This window comes from Colobus angolensis, unplaced genomic scaffold, assembly GCF_000951035.1.
Source record: "Colobus angolensis palliatus isolate OR3802 unplaced genomic scaffold, Cang.pa_1.0 Scaffold156, whole genome shotgun sequence".
In the NCBI taxonomy this organism is placed as follows: Eukaryota; Metazoa; Chordata; class Mammalia; order Primates; family Cercopithecidae; genus Colobus; species Colobus angolensis.
Window position 1 is genome coordinate 4,455,437 of NW_012114666.1, and position 16,914 is coordinate 4,472,350.

Here is a 16,914-nt window from a genome sequence, read left to right on the forward strand (position 1 = left end):
ATAGATAGATACCTGAAAGCCCTCACTGAAAAGGTAGCAGCTGAAAAAAGGCTGAAGGAGGCGAGAGAGCAAGCCAGGAGAAGATAACTGGGAGTAAAAGAAAGGGTTCTGGGGCAGCATAGGGCCTCGTGGCCCATTGTAAGACTTCTCTGCAGTATATGGAAAGTCACCAATGGTTTTGTTACCAGACAGGGGTAACATCCAGACCCCAAGAGAGGGTTCTTGGATCTCTCACAACAAAGAATTCAGGACAAGTCCGTAAAGTGAAAGCAAGTGTATTAGGAAAGTAAAGGAATAAAGAATGGCTACTCCACAGACGAAGCAGCCCTGAGGGCTGCTGGTTGCCTATTTTTATGGTTATTTCTTGACGATATGCTAAACAAGGGATGGATCATTCATGCCTCCCCTTTTTGAACGTATAGGGTAACTTCCTGACATTGCCATGGTATTTGTAAACTGTCATAGCATTGGTGGGGGTAGCGCCATGTAGCAGTGAGGACAAGCAGAGGTCACTCTCATGGCCATCTTGGTTTTGGTGGGTTTTGGCCGGCTTCTTTAATGCAATCTGTTTTATCAGCAAGGTCTTTCTGACCTGCATCTTGTGCCGACTTCCTATCTCATCCCGTGACTTAGAATGCCTTAACTTAGAATGCAGCCCAGTAGGTTTCAGTTTTATTTTACCCAGTTCCTGTTTAAGATGGAGTTGCTCTGGTTCTCACGCCTCTGACAGCTTCAGCAGCCAGGTGACATGACCTTTCTTACATTTCCAAAGGAACACTTTGCCATATTGAGAAGGCACTGGTGGGAGCAAGAGTGTAGGCAGGATGTCAAATTAGAAGACTGTTGCAATGTTACAGGGAGGAGATGAGGAAGGTTTGGATCAGGGTGGTAGCAGTGGATAGTGTGAGGTGAGAGCCGGATTCTAGATATATTTCAAAGATACAGCCCACAAGATCTCCTGATGGATTGCCTGTAGGGGTGGGAGATGAGGGGAGAAGAGTGAAGTGATACCAAGGTTTGCTTGTGATGTTTCCCTTCGCAACCAAAATACTGGGACCTCTAGTGGCTAAGATGGAGAGGACTCCAGGAGCAGCAGGTCTGTGAGTCATCCAAGTGGAGATGTGAGGTAGACAGCAGAATTTACATGAGTGGAGGTCAGAGAAGAGGTCCAAGCTGATAAGTCCTTGGTAGACAAGAACACAGAAATGTCACTTAAAAGCAAGTAACTGAGGGATTGTATGTAGATAAACAGACCCGAGTTTCCATTCTGAACTTGCACTGTGGGCAGCCATGACAATGATTGATGGAAAATCCTCTCCATTGCAAGGAAAGAAACGAAGTGAGAACTGTTATATGATGCCATCTAAGTCACACATTCAGCAGGTTAATGTCATACAAATTGCCTGATTTGCCTCTCTCCTAAAAAGAAATTTTTAGTGCATTTTGTGGATTAGTCAGATAATTATAGACAGCTGCTCCCCTCCTGCCCCCAGCCCCCCAAATAGTAACATCAACATTCCTGAACAAATTTGGTACCTAGGGCACAGCTGGAGACCTCCAGGAACCAATGGGGATTAAGCCGTGGAATACAGATGTGAAGATACTGAAACTCTTGAGTTAAATGAATCGTATTTCATCAAGCTTTTTGATATTTAAAGAAGAGAATAAATCTATACATATTTGATTGTTTAATCATTTAAACTCTTTAGGATTTCAAATGAAAGTGACCACTTATCTGTGACCCATTTGAATGGGAATGTTTTTAGAATGTTTCCCATCCCGTTAAAAAATCACATGTATAAATATATATGTATATTATATATTATACAATATATACATATGTTGTATGTACATATTTATTCCTATGTATAAAAATACACACATACACATATATGTATATAATACGTAAAAGTTTCATCCATTGAAAAAATATGGAGCTGCATAAACATTTATGCCTTTGTACACTTCTACATAGAAAGAGAAGGAAATAGATAATTTCTGTATCCGTCTGCCAATCCTAATTCATCTTTGATTTTAAAAAAAGATACAAGTAGAATCAATGTTCTAGACTTCCATTGCATTTTCACAAATATCTTATTTAATGCTCCCAAGAACATCACTAAATAGTACTCATTGTACAGACTAGAAAACTGAGGCCAGAAAAGGTCAAAAGTCAACAAACAATAGAAGCAGAATGCGTTCCCTTCCCCTCTTTCTCCAAATCTGAAGAGGCATTTATTCCTTGGCACAAGGAACAGCTGCTTACCATGAAATGTTTTTGTATTTAATAATAAACCCTCCCAAACATGGTCTGGATTCCATTAATAAAACTGCTGTTGTATTAGTTCCTAAAGAAGGTTATAAATGGCAAGACCATCCATGCACTGTATAGTTCAGTGCATATTTCAGCATGAACTTACCAAGTGTGTATTCTGTTCTAGACAAAATAAATGCCCTACCTCTCTTTGAGACTTGCACATGTTCATAGAATATACATGTCTCATGCTGTTCTAGGCTATATGTAGCCTAGATTAACACCACTAACATTCCTTCCTGTGGACAAAGGGTCCCCATGCCAATTCTCTACAGCATCCTTGACCAGTATTTGCAGCCTCCATTAAAACTTTGGTTTGCACTGTGTTCTGGCAACTATGTAATCAGCCTTTTTTGTAAATCATACCATAAGAATATTTTAAAAATTAACTGGCGAGAAAACCAATGCTAACAAATTAGACCAGATTTATTTGATCATATTTTTGACCTTTTCTGTCCATGAGCAATAACCATAATTCAATAGATATTCTGAAGTCTGAATGTGAACACAGACAAAAAAGAATAAATCTTGAGAAAGTATATTGCTCACTAGCATCAAAAATGTTATAAAATATAAAACAAATACAAACTAAACTGTATTTCTGTTCCTTCTGCTTCAAATATCTGTCCATAAATGTTGGCACACACATAGGGCTATATTGTGTCAATTGTAATAATTAATAAAAAATAATCTCAGTTACCACAAACAAGAAAGTGATGGTAACCAGTCTTTCAAATAAATTACCATGTGTCACAATTTGGCATAAACTCTGATCCTTATGAATAATTCATATTTTGTGCATTAATAATGCATGTCCTCTTCCCAATGCAATGCTCCCTAACAGAGAATGGATGTCGTACCAATTCCTTTCATTGACATGATGGAGTAAAGCTAAATTAGAATGGTGGGTTTTTTTTTTAACTTACACCCCTTAAAATTGTAACACTTGGCCAGCCTATAAGCATACCAAAAACAGAAAGTTCCTAGTATTGTTTGCCCCTTACATGGGAGTCACTCAGTAAAGTACCCCAACAATGGGTGCTCTTGCAGATGAGAATATTTGCATAGCAGAAAAGAAAACCAAGGAAACTTTGGCAGAGCTGATGGAAATGCTGAGTTCTGTTGCATTTCTCCCTAATTACATATGTATATATTCACAATAACACAGGACATAATTGCTAAAACATGGTCACCAGCAGGGGGAAAAAAAAAAGAAAAGAAAAAGACCAAAACGAATTAGGCAAGAGTTTTATAATAATTGTGGATGTTCCTCCCCACAGGGCTTCCCTCCCTAGCTGAGTTTACTACTGTGAAATTTCTTTTCAGTTTTCAGTAAAAGTATCTGGCACATTAAAACAGTCCAAAGACCAAGTAAGAGAAAGATGCCAAATGACACATATTTGTAGAGAAAGCTATTCAATTTATCACTCATTATCAATAGGGGCATTCCACACGATTACTGACATTATAATTATTTCAGGCATCACACTAAAGGATATTTTCTCTCCCCTCCCCACCCCCGCACCTCCCCACCCCCAGTTTTCACCCACTATGTCTGGCCCAAACGCACAGGATCAACTAACACAGCGACAACACTTGATAGGAGGCAAAGAGAAATGAGGGACCTAGTTTGAAATTTTTAGGAAATAAAAAACATCATTCCAGTATCTTCCCTTTCTCTCAAGAATTCTTTCACCATCATTCAGGCCCAAGGAGAGGAAGGGTGGGTCCTCTCTTGAAGCCTTCTCCAGGGAAGAGCCACAGAGAAAGGGGCAAAAGAGAGGGAGTTTTAAGGAAGCAGCTAGCCTGTGTCAACATCCGTCCCCAAGTGCCCTAAGATTCATTCATTCTTCCTTTCAGGACCTCTGTAGGGAGCACTTGCGATACGCCAGCTATTAGGTTCCACGTAAATAACCCTCCCCTGGACCTCCAGGGTGTATTATAGCAACAGAAATCCATCACCCGGCTTCGAACCAGGGAAAATCCAGATTCAAGTATCTACTCAAGTTGGCCCCGGTCAGAGGCCAGCCCGCACCGCCGCTGACACGACACCTGGGACAGAGGCGGGGGAGTCCAAAGACACCTTACACTTGGCAGAAATCTCTCCCTGGGGTCAGAGGGTTAGTGACCTCTTTCACACCGAGTATGCGTGTCCTGTTTCTCAACCGGCCAGTCCATCCCCTGGAAAAGTTAAGTTGGCGGCGAGTGGGAAAAGAGGGGAACCGGGGGCATCCGGCAGGCACCCCCGCCCGGGTTTCTCAGCTCCAACTTCCATGGCTACCGAGAAATATTTATTTCGAGTAGATGGGCTCCAGTGGCTACTGAAGCCCAACACGCGGCCACCATCAGAAAGCCAAGTCATCCAAGAGATAAAGATAGATCCATTACATACCTAGACGCTGGCCTTACAGTGACAGCCCCGGAGACGCGGGTTTCGGCTGAGAAAGCCGCCGCGTAATTCTCCGGCCCGCGGCCGGGGACTCTCCGTCCACCCTCCAGGGCTGCTGGCTCAGGAAAGAGACAATCGAACCGGCGAACAGCAACACGGAGAGGATCGATACTCACCCCGAGGCGTCTGCTCCGGATCCTCACGTACCCTTGCTTCACTATGTCATTAAAATTGGAAGCCATCCCAGACAGCCGGTGACCCCCCTTTACCCAAGAGCGCGCACCCGAAGTGGCTTTGGGGAGGGTGGAGGGCAGGGTCAAGACAAGCAGTCGGTGGGAGAAAGTTGGAGAGGTGAAGCTGCTTCGGCGGCGCTGGGCGAGGCTCTAGAAGACGCACATCACTTTCTCTGTCCCCCCAACCCTGAGAGTGCGCGGCCAGCTTGCAGCCACTTTCGGGGAGCGCAGAGCGCGGCGCGGGGAGGCGAGGCTGGAGCGCCGGCGTCAGCTGACTTCGCGGCCGGCCTGCCAGGAGGAGGAGCGGCGGCGGCTGAGGGATCCAGCCCTGCCTCCTCCCGGGGCCGAGAAGGAGGAGGAGAAGGAGGAGGAGGAGGAGGAAGGAGGAAGAGGAAGGAGGAGGAAGGGGTGGGGGACTGAGAGGAGGAGCCGCGCGAGTCCCAGCACCGGGCTGCGGCCACCCGCGAGCAGCCGCCTTGGAACGCGCTCCCCGCGCCTCCCACCCACCTTTCCCTCCCCGCTTCCCCTTCCGATCCCTCCCCTCCTGGCAGACCCAAAGCGTGCCCCCGCCGCCCCCGCACCTCGCCCACAGCCTACGGAGATAGCCCCCGGTGACTTAGGAGGAGAGGAAATTTCACTTTTTTCCAGCCGCCGCCTACCCCGCCTCTCGCTTCAGCCCCTGCCCTTTCCCCGAGAAGGGCCGATTTTGCGTGCGTGTCTGGGGAGATGGTGCTGCTGCGACTCGCCTTGACCTTGGCATCTGAGGAGAGAGATATTGTCACCGCCTAAGCTAAATGCTTCCTTGGGTTTCCTTGGTGTCAGGGACCCAGCCCTCGCTGGTATCATTTGTCACAGTTTCCCTGTTTGAGCCTGTCTTTCCCGCCTGAATGTGTTTCCCAGGGGACTGAGACTTAACCTCATCACTGTTTGTCCCCAAAGCCTGACCCCAGACCAAGTGCTCAGTAAATCCTTGTGGTTATCAAGATGGCCACCTAGGTGCCAGGCACTCTCCAAGCCTTTCGCATGGATTCACTCATTCAAACTCCCCTGCACTTTTTGAGGTAGGTGTCCTGTTATGTACATACCAGGCTCATATTTAAGCCCCCTTAGCCTGGCAATAGAGCTCTTATTGCCATTGTGAGATACTGCCTATACAACAAGATGAAGAAGGGGACTGGATTTCACACTCACCTGCCCCTGACTGCATTACCTCCCTGAAGCATACTTGATTGATAATTGCTAGCACACATTGAGCACCAGTGTGCTGGGCATTGTGCTAATCTTGTTAAGGGAATAATGAGTTAGGTACCAGCATCCACACTTTACAGACTGAAGCTCAGAAGAGTTAGGCCCCTGGGACTTGCTAAGGTCTCACAGCTGGCCACTATCAGAGCTAGGATTGAAGGGAGGTGTGTGTGGTGCCCAGCTCTGCTCCTAAACATTCTCCTATTCCTCTTCTGAAGAGCAGATCTCACAGAAAGAGACGTTACGAGTTGATTTCCAAGGAAGATCTTTCTAATCATTTGCACTATTCACAAAGGCAAAGATAATAATCAGAAATGAGACAAAAATTCTTACTCACTGGAAGTGACCAAGCTAAAGCTGGGTGATCACTGCTCAGAGCTATTGAGAAGAGGATTCAGTTACTAGTGGATTGTCTGACCTGATGACATCCACAGGTCTTTCAACTCTAAGATGATATGAATCTTCCCAATCTCACTGGGAACATTAGCTTTTAGTCACCTTGGCTTGATGAGTTTCAGTTAAAGAACAGAATCCCCCAAGAATGTGTCATAGGAGAATCGAGACTAAATGGGGACAATCAAAAAGGAGATGTTCTGGCAGGGAGAACTATTTTTGCTACGTAGTAAACCATCTGTCTTCGTGTTGCCATTCTATGGAAAATGATGTTCTAATTTTAAATCTCTCACCAAAAGAGATGAAATGGTGAAATCATTTGGAGAGCTCTTTTTGAAGGATTGGAACTTAAAAAAAAAAAAATGCTGCCCATGGTTGCTGTAAAATAGAGGTGTTCGTGGAAGACATTTATCTAACACATTATTTATAAACCAAATCCACAGCATTATAGAAACAAAGAATGAAGAAATTAAGGCATAAGGAGCTTGAAGTGAAGGGCCCACAATAACAGAAATAATTACTGACAAAAACTGAAAGTGAGAAATCCATCTCTTGATAGTTAATGCTGACTATAATCAACATCCATAAATAATTTAATTGAAACTGAGGAAACTCGAATCAAACCAGAAAATATCAAGCTAGATGTGAAGGAACAAGTGATTTCTTTTTTAAATTGCAAGACTGAATCCAGTATATGATTTTGTTTGTTTGTCTGGTGAAATCAAATTGACATACATGCAAAACATACAGACTGTGATATACTATTCACAGGACATTTACACTTGTCCAAATTGTGCAATACACAGCCCTGGCAGCAAGGGAAAAGAAGTCGGGCACGGTGGCTCACACCTGTAATCCCAGCACTTTGGGAGGCCGAGGTGGGCGGATCACCTGAAGTGGGGAGTTTGAGACCAGCCTGACCAATGTGGAGAAACCCTGTCTCTACTAAAAATACAGAATTAGCCATGTGTGGTGGTGCATGCCTGTAATCCCAGCTACTCAGGAGGCTGAGGCAGGAGAATCACTTGAATCTGGGAGGTGGAGGTTGCAGTGAGCCAAGATTGTGCCATTGCACTTCAGCCTGCGCAACAACATCGAAACTCTGTCTCAAAAATAAATTTTAAAAAAAATAAGAAAGAAAAGAAATGGAAAAGAACCATTCACAGAGGTAGGCGATGTAAGCAGCGCTTATAGAGTTCTACAGTGCACAACTTGCCTAACCATGTGCTGCCAAACAAACATACTGTCACACACGATTTAGTTTTACTGGAAATGTCTGAAAAAAAAATACTATTTCATTCCGTGTTTTGAAGTCAATTTTTCAACATTTAGAGCTTCTTATTTGTAGTATGCATTTCTGTTTGTTTCCTCAGCATCCAGACTTTGTTCTTCCCATAGTAGTCACCATTTTCACTTTGAGTGTACTTACCCCTTTTCCAGCTCACGTGTGCAGCCCTGTCCATGGCCTTCCTTTGGACAACTAGTGCTTGGTGATTGGTTCAGACATGGGCACATGACCTAAGCTGGCCAATTAATAATGAATTGGGTTACTTTTACTGAATACCGGGAGGAAGACTCACACTCCAGTTGAAATGGAATCTGGACGGAAGAAGCCCAGGAGCTGCTGACACATATCGTGAGACCCCAGGGGAGGGCTTATCAAAGAGTGAAGGCCACGCTAAAGGAGCAGAACCAAGACATAAAGAGAAGCCAATGATAGATCCTGACGACACTGTTAGAACCCCTCTTCCAGCACCCCAAGAAGTTATTTAAATAGATGTGAAGCTTTTGTAACAATTAGACTCCAAAATATAATGATTTAAGATGGATAAAAGTTTGTTTATTTTTCATGTAACAATCCAGGGAGGATAGTTTATCCTGGGCAAGGAGGACACTTAGTCCTATAAGGCCACCCGGGGATCCAAGCTTGTTGGTTAACTCTGGTACCTCAGGACACGGTTTTTCATTCTTGAGTCTAGTTATTGTCTGATATGGTTTCGCTGTGTCCCCACCCAAATCTCACCTTGAATTGTAATAATCCCCACATGTCAAGGGTGGGGCAAAGTGGAGATAATTGAATCGAGGGGGTGGTTTCCTCCATACTGTTCTTGTGGTAGCGAGTAAGTCTCATGAGATCTGATGGTTTTATAAAGGCGGGAGTTCCCCTACACCAGCTCTCTTGCCTGCTGCCATGTAAGACATGCCTTAGCTTCTCCTTTGTCTTCTGCCATGACTGTGAGGCCTCCCCAGCCATGTGGAACTGTGAGTCAATTTAACCTCTTTCCTTTATAAATTACCCAGTCTCCGGTATGTCTTCATTAGTAACGTGAAAACAGAGCAATACCCTCTCATTTCCCAGGAAGCAGGAAGAAAACATGGAGGGGAAATGACCTTCTAATAAAAATATGATCCAGATGTGTCAAACATCTCTTTTTCTTGCATCGCACGGACCAGTGTTTTGTCACATGGTCGCACCCAGCTCCACAGGAAAATGGAGAATGAAGTTTTCATTTGGGCATGGTCTGTTACTGAAAGAACAAAATGAATCCATAGGCTGGGTGAGGTGGCTCCCCCCTGTAATCCCAGCAGTTTGGGAGGCCAAGGTGGGCAGATTACGAGGTCAGGAGATCGAGACCATCCTGGCTAACCCGGTGAAACCCCGTCTCTACTAAAAAGACAAAAATTAGCTGGGCATGGTGGCAGGCGCCTGTAATCTTAGTTACTCAGGAGGCAGGAGAACAGCATGAACCTGGGAGGCAGAGCTTGCAGTGAGGCGAGATGGCGCCACTACACTCCAGCCTGGGTGACAGAACGAGACTCCGCCTAAAAAAAAAAGTGTTAATTAAAATGAAATGAACATGAGTTTAAAAGACAAGACACATATTGGTATTGTGGTCATATACCACAATCTGTGGTATATGTGGTCATCTTTTGTGGTCATCTTGTTGATAGGATACAAAACTTTTCTTATGTGGTCATCTTGTTGATAGGATACAAAACTTATCATGCACTCAAATAGAACCTTCTAACCATAGGATTACAGAGCCAGAAATTAATCCAAGGGTCATCATCTACCACATTCAAAGCAGAAATCTACTCCAGCTTAAACATATGGACAACTTTTGCCCTGCTCTCTGAATTTCATTCAGCCCGTTACCATCCTTATCATTATCATTATTCTTCTTTAGCTATTGAGGGCAAGAAATTATGTACAAAAATCCAGAGGCTTTTACACTTTTCTAGAGCAGGTGATGAGCTCCCAAGCTTCACCAAAGGAGGCTGTGTTTTCACCAAGTACCACAAAGCACCAAGGCTGAAGCTGAAATGGCACTTTTCCAATACCCTTACCAAAAATAACTTGAGCTTTGGCCCCACTGCCTGCTGCTCTCAGTGTGAGTGTCACAGAAACATATGCAGCCTTTCCTCTGGAAAGGTGAGACGGTGCTCACGAAAATGACTTGGCTATCACCAACGAGGGAGGTGATTTTTTCTACAGCCAGCTCGCCCCTCTACCGGTCCTCAGCCAGTGAAAGAAGAATGACTTGGAAGATGACATCAAATCAGGTAGGAGAGCCTGGGAACAGTTCTGCTTCAGTTCCTCAATGCTTCATTCCTTCCTTTCTGCATTCAACAAATACATATTGGGTATCTGCTATGAGCAAAGATTGTCCACAATAAACTTTGGCACACACAAACATGCGCGCGCACACACACACACACACACAGGGACACATGGATAAAAAAGGTTCCAGTCCCCATGGAGCTTATGTCTCAGTAAGAGAGAGAAAAATAAACAAGTAAATAAACAATGTAAATAGCTATAGATGGTGGTGAAAAGGAATCAGCAGTGTGCTTTGTAAGGAGTAACAAATAATTCTACTTCAGATAAGAGAGGGCCAGGGAAGACTTCGCTGAGGAGGTGATATATAAGTTAAGATAGGAAAGATAAGAAGAAGCTGTGGAAAATGTCAGGGGAAGTGCATCCCAGCTAGAGAGAAGGGCAGGCTTGAAGGGTTCGGGCCAGAAAAAGGTTGGTGAGTTCAAGGGGCTGTGGGAAGAACAGTAGGGCTTAAGCTTAGAGAAGGAGGGAGTGCTGGGAAATGTAATCCTAGAGCCAGGTAGGAAGGGGCAATGCAATTCTGGTCTTTGCAGGCCACAGCAAGGAGATTGCATTTTATTTAAAAGAATGAAATCATGAAGTGGCATCTGATTTATATTTTTTAAAATATTAGCCTGTCTGATGAATAGAAATGAATTAGAAGGGACTGGACTGGAAATGGTGAGATCATATAAAAACCTACATCTAAAAGTCATTACCTGAATATCTTTAGAAAAAGACAAATAGAACTGCTGATGAGAATGTGAATTTATATCAATTGATATAACTGTTTTGGAGCACAAGTAATATTTATTTTAAAAAAACTAAAAACTTTAATAATTGCCTATCCTTGGTCTTCAACAATCCATTTCCGGACGTGTATCCACATGTATCCAAAGGCACAAATATTTAATTCTAAGAATATCCACTGCAATGCTGTTTGTGTTAAACAAGTGGGAAAGTTTTGTTTGGTCTAAGTTTCGCCTTGGAGTTGATGCCCTATAGGTAGCAGGTGAATGAATAAAATTTTGCTCTTTCTGTCTTGGAGATTTTGTGAACCCATTAGAAATCTACCTGCTAGAAGGTCCATCTGTAATTCTCTTTTTTTTTTTTTAGACAGAGTTTTGCTCTTGTTGCCCAGGCTGGAGTGCAATGGGGTAATCTGGCCTCACCACAACCTACCTCCACCTCCTGGGTTCAAGTGCTTCTCCTGCCTCAGCCTCCCGAATAGCTGGGATTACAGGCATGCACCACCAGGCCCGGCTAATTTTGTATTATTAATAGAGACGGGGTTTCTCCATGTTGGTCAGGCTGGTCTTGAACTCCCGACCTCAGGTGATCTGCCCGCCTCAGCCTCCCAAAATGCTGGGATTACAGGCATGAGCCACCATGTCCGGCCACATCTGCAATTCTTTTGTCAGTCTGGTTACTCTTTTACCTCCTCCACCTCCCAGATTCCAGCGCCCCAGATGGATGCTGAGTTACGTTTGCACTTCTGGGTGGTCCTTTTGGTGGCATCTATTCTACGATAACCTCTAGTTGTTCCCTCTGTATGTTTAACCAGTCAGAGAAGAATCTCACTCATTGTCGCCCTTGTACATGGACAGTCAGCTCACTCCTAAGGCGGCCGTGGCTCTTTGCTCTGCCATAGTCAGGGCAACTAGCCAACCCACAGCCTCCACCTTTAGACTCCTAACGGATGGGTCTGGCACTTGTCCCTGTGTCCTCAGCACATGAGGGGATGCACATCTGGCCTTCTGAGTGATTCTCTTGAAAACGGCTCCATTCCTTTAAGGTAAAGGGCAAGCTCCCCTGTCTGTCCCTGTGGGAAAGAGAAGACCAGCTCTCTGCCAGGAAATCTTCCCTCTTTAATCTCTTTACCCACAGTGTCTTATTTAGGCTGGAGGTGCATGATCAGCTTATGCAGACAAAACAGTTTTAAACTACTATTTTGGGCAATTTCTGCACAGATGGTCCAGCACCTTGCTTTAAAAACATTTAGAGCATTTTCTAAATGTTTTTGCCCCCTGGGCCTTTAAGGCTTCTACTAAAATGAAATCAACAGGAAGAGTCACATTTACCATTCTGTTACAAATCCAAATCATGGCCATTAAAATGAGTGGAAAAAGTTTCACTTACTTGTTCACTCAGCGGATATTATTTGAGCTACAAGTTGAGCCGGCATGCTAGGTGCCTACGTGTCAATAGAGCAGAGAGAAGGAGACCAGACTCTCCGCCCTCATGGAGCTGGCTGTCCACTGGGAGTGAGAGATACTATAAAAATAGTCTGGTAAGTGTAAAATTATACACGAAGGAAAATTACAGTATATCGTGCAAGGGCAGAACAAGAAGACAGGACCTGACCCCTTTGGAAGGTGAGGGATGGAGCAGTTAGGAAGCTGAGCTGAGAAGGAAGAGGTGCTGTTATCTGAGCAAAGGTAGAGAGGGTGATGGGATGCCATAAACAATGGAATAGCATAGGGTAGAGCAAGGTCAGGGTGGCTGGAACTGGGAGAATAGCAAGATCCCTATGTTATAAATTATCTATGCCGTATGATCCCATTTTTAAATAATGTACTTTTTATGTCCAAAACCATCTGAATATCTCCACATTAAATATTAGCAGCAGTTACTAATTATTGGTAGAAGTCGTGGAAATTTTCATTTTCTACTGTGTGATTTTTTTTTAAATTCCAAATGCAGTTGTTAAGAACCAGAATGACAGTTTCTGCACAAGTGGGTCTCGCATCTTAAGTTTCATGACTAAGGACACACAAAAAAAATATGCCTCTAGTGAACTTGATAGGGATAACCATAAAGATTCTTCTGATCATTAAAACTCTTCCAGATATTTTCTGAGTTTCCTTTCTGGTGAGAAGAGCCCTCCTCTCTGTAGGTCACTGCAAAATGGATCCAAAAAAAATCTAGGCCAACACACAAGGAAAAGACCAGAGAGCAGTAACTAGATAACACAGGTATTTGGTATTTCTAAGACCCTTGTTCAAAATGAAGCGTGCATCTAATGGTTGTTGCAGGAAGATTAGAAGTCAATATTCCAGAGGACTCCTCAGGGCTGTTCTCCTGGTTCACCGAATGACTTTCGGCAAGCCATTAATTTCTCCCTGCTTCATAACCTGATCTGGAAAACAGAGATAAATGGGACCATCCTTATTGGTACAGTCTGTTGAGGTCCCTGGACAAAATGTGTGAAGAGGGCAAAGTCTTATGTTCAAAGTGCTCTGCCAATGTTAATTAATCCTCACAGCACCCTCAAGCCCTGTAATATTATCCACATTTCACAGCTCAGGGACCTGATGCAGAAAGACTAAATGACTTGTCCAAAGACAGAAGAAGACTGCTTCAGTTTGGGGATTAGCATTCAGCAACATTGCCATCTCCATAATAAGCATTTTAACTTCATTTATAAAATACCATTCAATTATGTTTGGAATGTTTTTATTTTGAAAACATAGTTTCTGTGTCGATGAATTATAAGCAGGTAAAAAGCCAGACACATTTACAAGGTAATGTGACAGACCCATTTGCAATTTTAGGGACTCCTTTCTCAGAGAGGTGACTATAATTAGCTAAACATGTCAATTCCACTCTTATCTCATTGGCCAAAACTTAGTCACATGACCTCATCTTCAGCGAGGTGGAAAAATGTGGGCTTTATGCAATGCAGCCATGTTTGGGAGTCTATTGCAAAGGAAGAAAGACTGCTGTGTGGGGAATGGATGTGAGAGAACCTAAGAAGATGCAGTGACCAGTTAGGAAGCTACTGAGAGACAACAGCAGCCCTAACCAAAATGCCCTGATCTTAGCAGGCCTAAAAACAAATTCACAATCCTCCCAACATGATTCCCTTCCAGTATTGCCAGTTATATCACTTAGTATGTTTTTAGCTGAAAATAGCATAAAGCTCAGGCGCCAGAATCTCAGATCAAAGGCATTTATTGCCGCCGCCTTTTATAAAATCTAAGATGCCATCAATTTTAATATACACCTCCATTTGATGCACCAGTAAGAAAAAAATACCACTAACTTACCTTTTCATATCAATGAGCAATTATACGTTTTGAACAAGCTTCATTGAGATATAATTGACATACAACAATCTGCACATACATAAAGTGTAAAATTGTATAAGTTTTGGTCTCTATATATACACGTGAAATCATCACCATAATCAAGATGATGAACATATCCCTCACTTTCCAAAGTTTTCTCATGCCCCTTTTTAATCTCTTTCTCCATCTCACTAGATTCCAGTCCCTAAGCAATCACCAATCTGCTTTCGTCACTATAAATCATTTTTGCATATTTTTAGATTGTTATGGAAATATACTTATACTATGTATTCTGTTTTATCTGGCTCCTTTCAATCAGCATTATTTTGAGATGCATCCATATTGTAACTGTACCAAATAGCTCATTTTTGTTGTTGTTGTTGGGTAGTATTCTGTTTTACAAATATACCACAATTTGTTCATCCTTTTACCTACTAATGACCTTTTAGATTGTTTCTAATTTTAGGCTATTGTAAATAAAGCTGCTGTGAGCATTCATGTACTAGTGTTTGTACAGATGCAAGCTTTCTCTTCTCATGGGCAAATACCTCCAAGTGGAATGACTGCATCATATGGTAGTTGGTGTCTTTCAAGGCACTGGTCCATTATTTTGAGATGCATCCATGACATCTCAATGACAAAATTAAATGAATCAGTAGCAGAAAGATATGTGGAAAATCCTCAAGCCAAATAGTATACTTTTAGTAGCTTATGTGTCAAAGAAGAATTCAAAATAAAAAATACACTTTATGTAGGTGCAGATTGTTGTATGTCAATTATACCTCAGTGAAGCTTGTTCAAAAAGTATAATTGCTCATTGATATGAAAAGATAAGTTAGTGGTATTTTTTTCTTACTAGTGCATAAAATGGAGGCACATCTTCAAATTGTGTTTAGAAGCAATGTATTGGCATAAATTGGTTGTAAATACTATCTTCTTATCTTTTTATATCTGTAGAATGATGGCAGCTGTCTCATTCTTGATATTGATAATTTGGTTCTTCTCTCTTTTTGCCCTGCGCTACCTGCCTAGAGGTTTATCAATTTTATCTTCTCCAAGAACCATCTCTTGGTTTCATAGATTTACTCTATTGATTTTCTTTATTGTATTTTGGTGATTTTCACTCATTTTTTCCTTTCTTCTGCTTGCTTTTTGTGTAATTTGCTCTTTTTTGTAGCTACTTAGCGTAGAAGCTGAAGTCATTGGAGACTTTTCTTCTCTGCTAATACCAGCACATAGTGCTAAAAAAATTCCCACTAATTACTGCTTTAGTGGTATCTGACAAATTTTAATATATTGTATTTCCATATATTAAGTTCAAAATATTTTCTATTTTTCAGTTTGAATTCTTCTTTGACCTATAAGTTACTAAAAGTATATTATTTGGTTTGAGGATTTTCCACATACCTTTCTGTTATAGATTCATTTAATTTCATCATTGTCAAAGAAGACATTTTGTATATGTGAGTTCCTTGTTGAGACTTTCTTATGATCCATAATATGATCATTCTGATAAGTATTATGTATGGGTTTGAAAGAAATGTGTATTCTCCTGTAATTGGGGGCAGGGTTCTATAAATATCAGTTAGGTCAAGTTGATATTTTCTGTCTACTTGTTCTGTCAATTACTGATAGAGGCCTGTTGAACTTGCTGATTATAAGTGTGCAATTGTCTATTTCTTCTTGTTATTTTTTGCTTCATACGTCTTGAAGTGCTGTTATGAGGTGCATAAACGTTTAGAATTATATGTCCTCTTGATGGTCTTCTTAATTACTATTTCTGCTAATAGTCTCTGCTCTGAAATCTTTGTTCAATATTAACATAATCACCTCATCTTCCTTTAACTAGGGTTAGCCTGTATATCCTTGTTGATATTTTTTTCATGTATTTGTATATTTTCATTTTAAATGGTTTTGTGGTTGATTTTTGTAGGTATCATATAGTTAGGGCTTCCATTTTTATACTATCTGACAATCTCTTTCCTTCGAGGTACTTAGACCACTATAATTTAAAGTAATTATTGATATGTTTAACTGTAAGTCTTGCTATTTGTGTTCTACTCATTCCATCTATTCTTCTTTCTCCCTTTCCCTTTGTCTTCCTTTTTGAACATTAATTTTTTATTGTTTATTTTTATTTCCTTAGTTGGTTTATCAGCAATAAATATTTGTTTTGTCATCTTCGAGTTTGCATCTCTTCTTTTAGCTGAAAATACATATGTCCACAGAAGCCTTCTAACACATACCCCTTACCTACTTTGTAGCCTCATGACTACAACAGAAGATGGAGAAATAATTATTTTGCTGTGTTTAGCCTCTACAATGAAAAAAAAATTAATGACATTGAGAACATTAAAAGAAATTGTATTTTCTTTATGACACCTTAAAGACATTAAGAATGATTTTTAGGTAGTCAGGCAATGATGTCAGCCTCATCTAAATTCATGACTACTACTAGTTTCTATCCACCTCTGTAATCCAGAAAACCTAGGAGGCATCTCATATACTTGCCTATTTTTCAATCATCACAAAATCTATCATCAACTCTTGTTTACTTTTATTCCTCAAATACTCTTTAGACACTTCCAATTCTACATATTTCTACTTCCCCAGACCGTGATACTACCATCTCTTGGCTGGACTAACAATTTACTTACTCTTTGCTAATACGA

The 16,914-nt window shown here is 41.8% G+C and overlaps 1 protein-coding gene across 3 annotated transcripts in view; it reads right to left on the minus strand.

Annotated features, from left to right (window-relative positions):
* Positions 1-5,418, minus strand: part of DOK5 (docking protein 5) — a 181,597-nt gene extending 176,179 nt beyond the window's left edge. For 2 of the 3 annotated variants that reach the window (XM_011936714.1, XM_011936716.1), the window contains exon 1: positions 4,880-5,418. In XM_011936714.1, coding sequence (XP_011792104.1) covers positions 4,880-4,945 — 66 coding nt within the window. In that variant the 5' untranslated portion in view covers positions 4,946-5,418. The remainder of the gene's footprint in view (positions 1-4,879) is intronic. The other variant, XM_011936715.1, reaches the window with a different exon arrangement.
* Between the last annotated feature and the right edge of the window lie 11,496 nt (positions 5,419-16,914).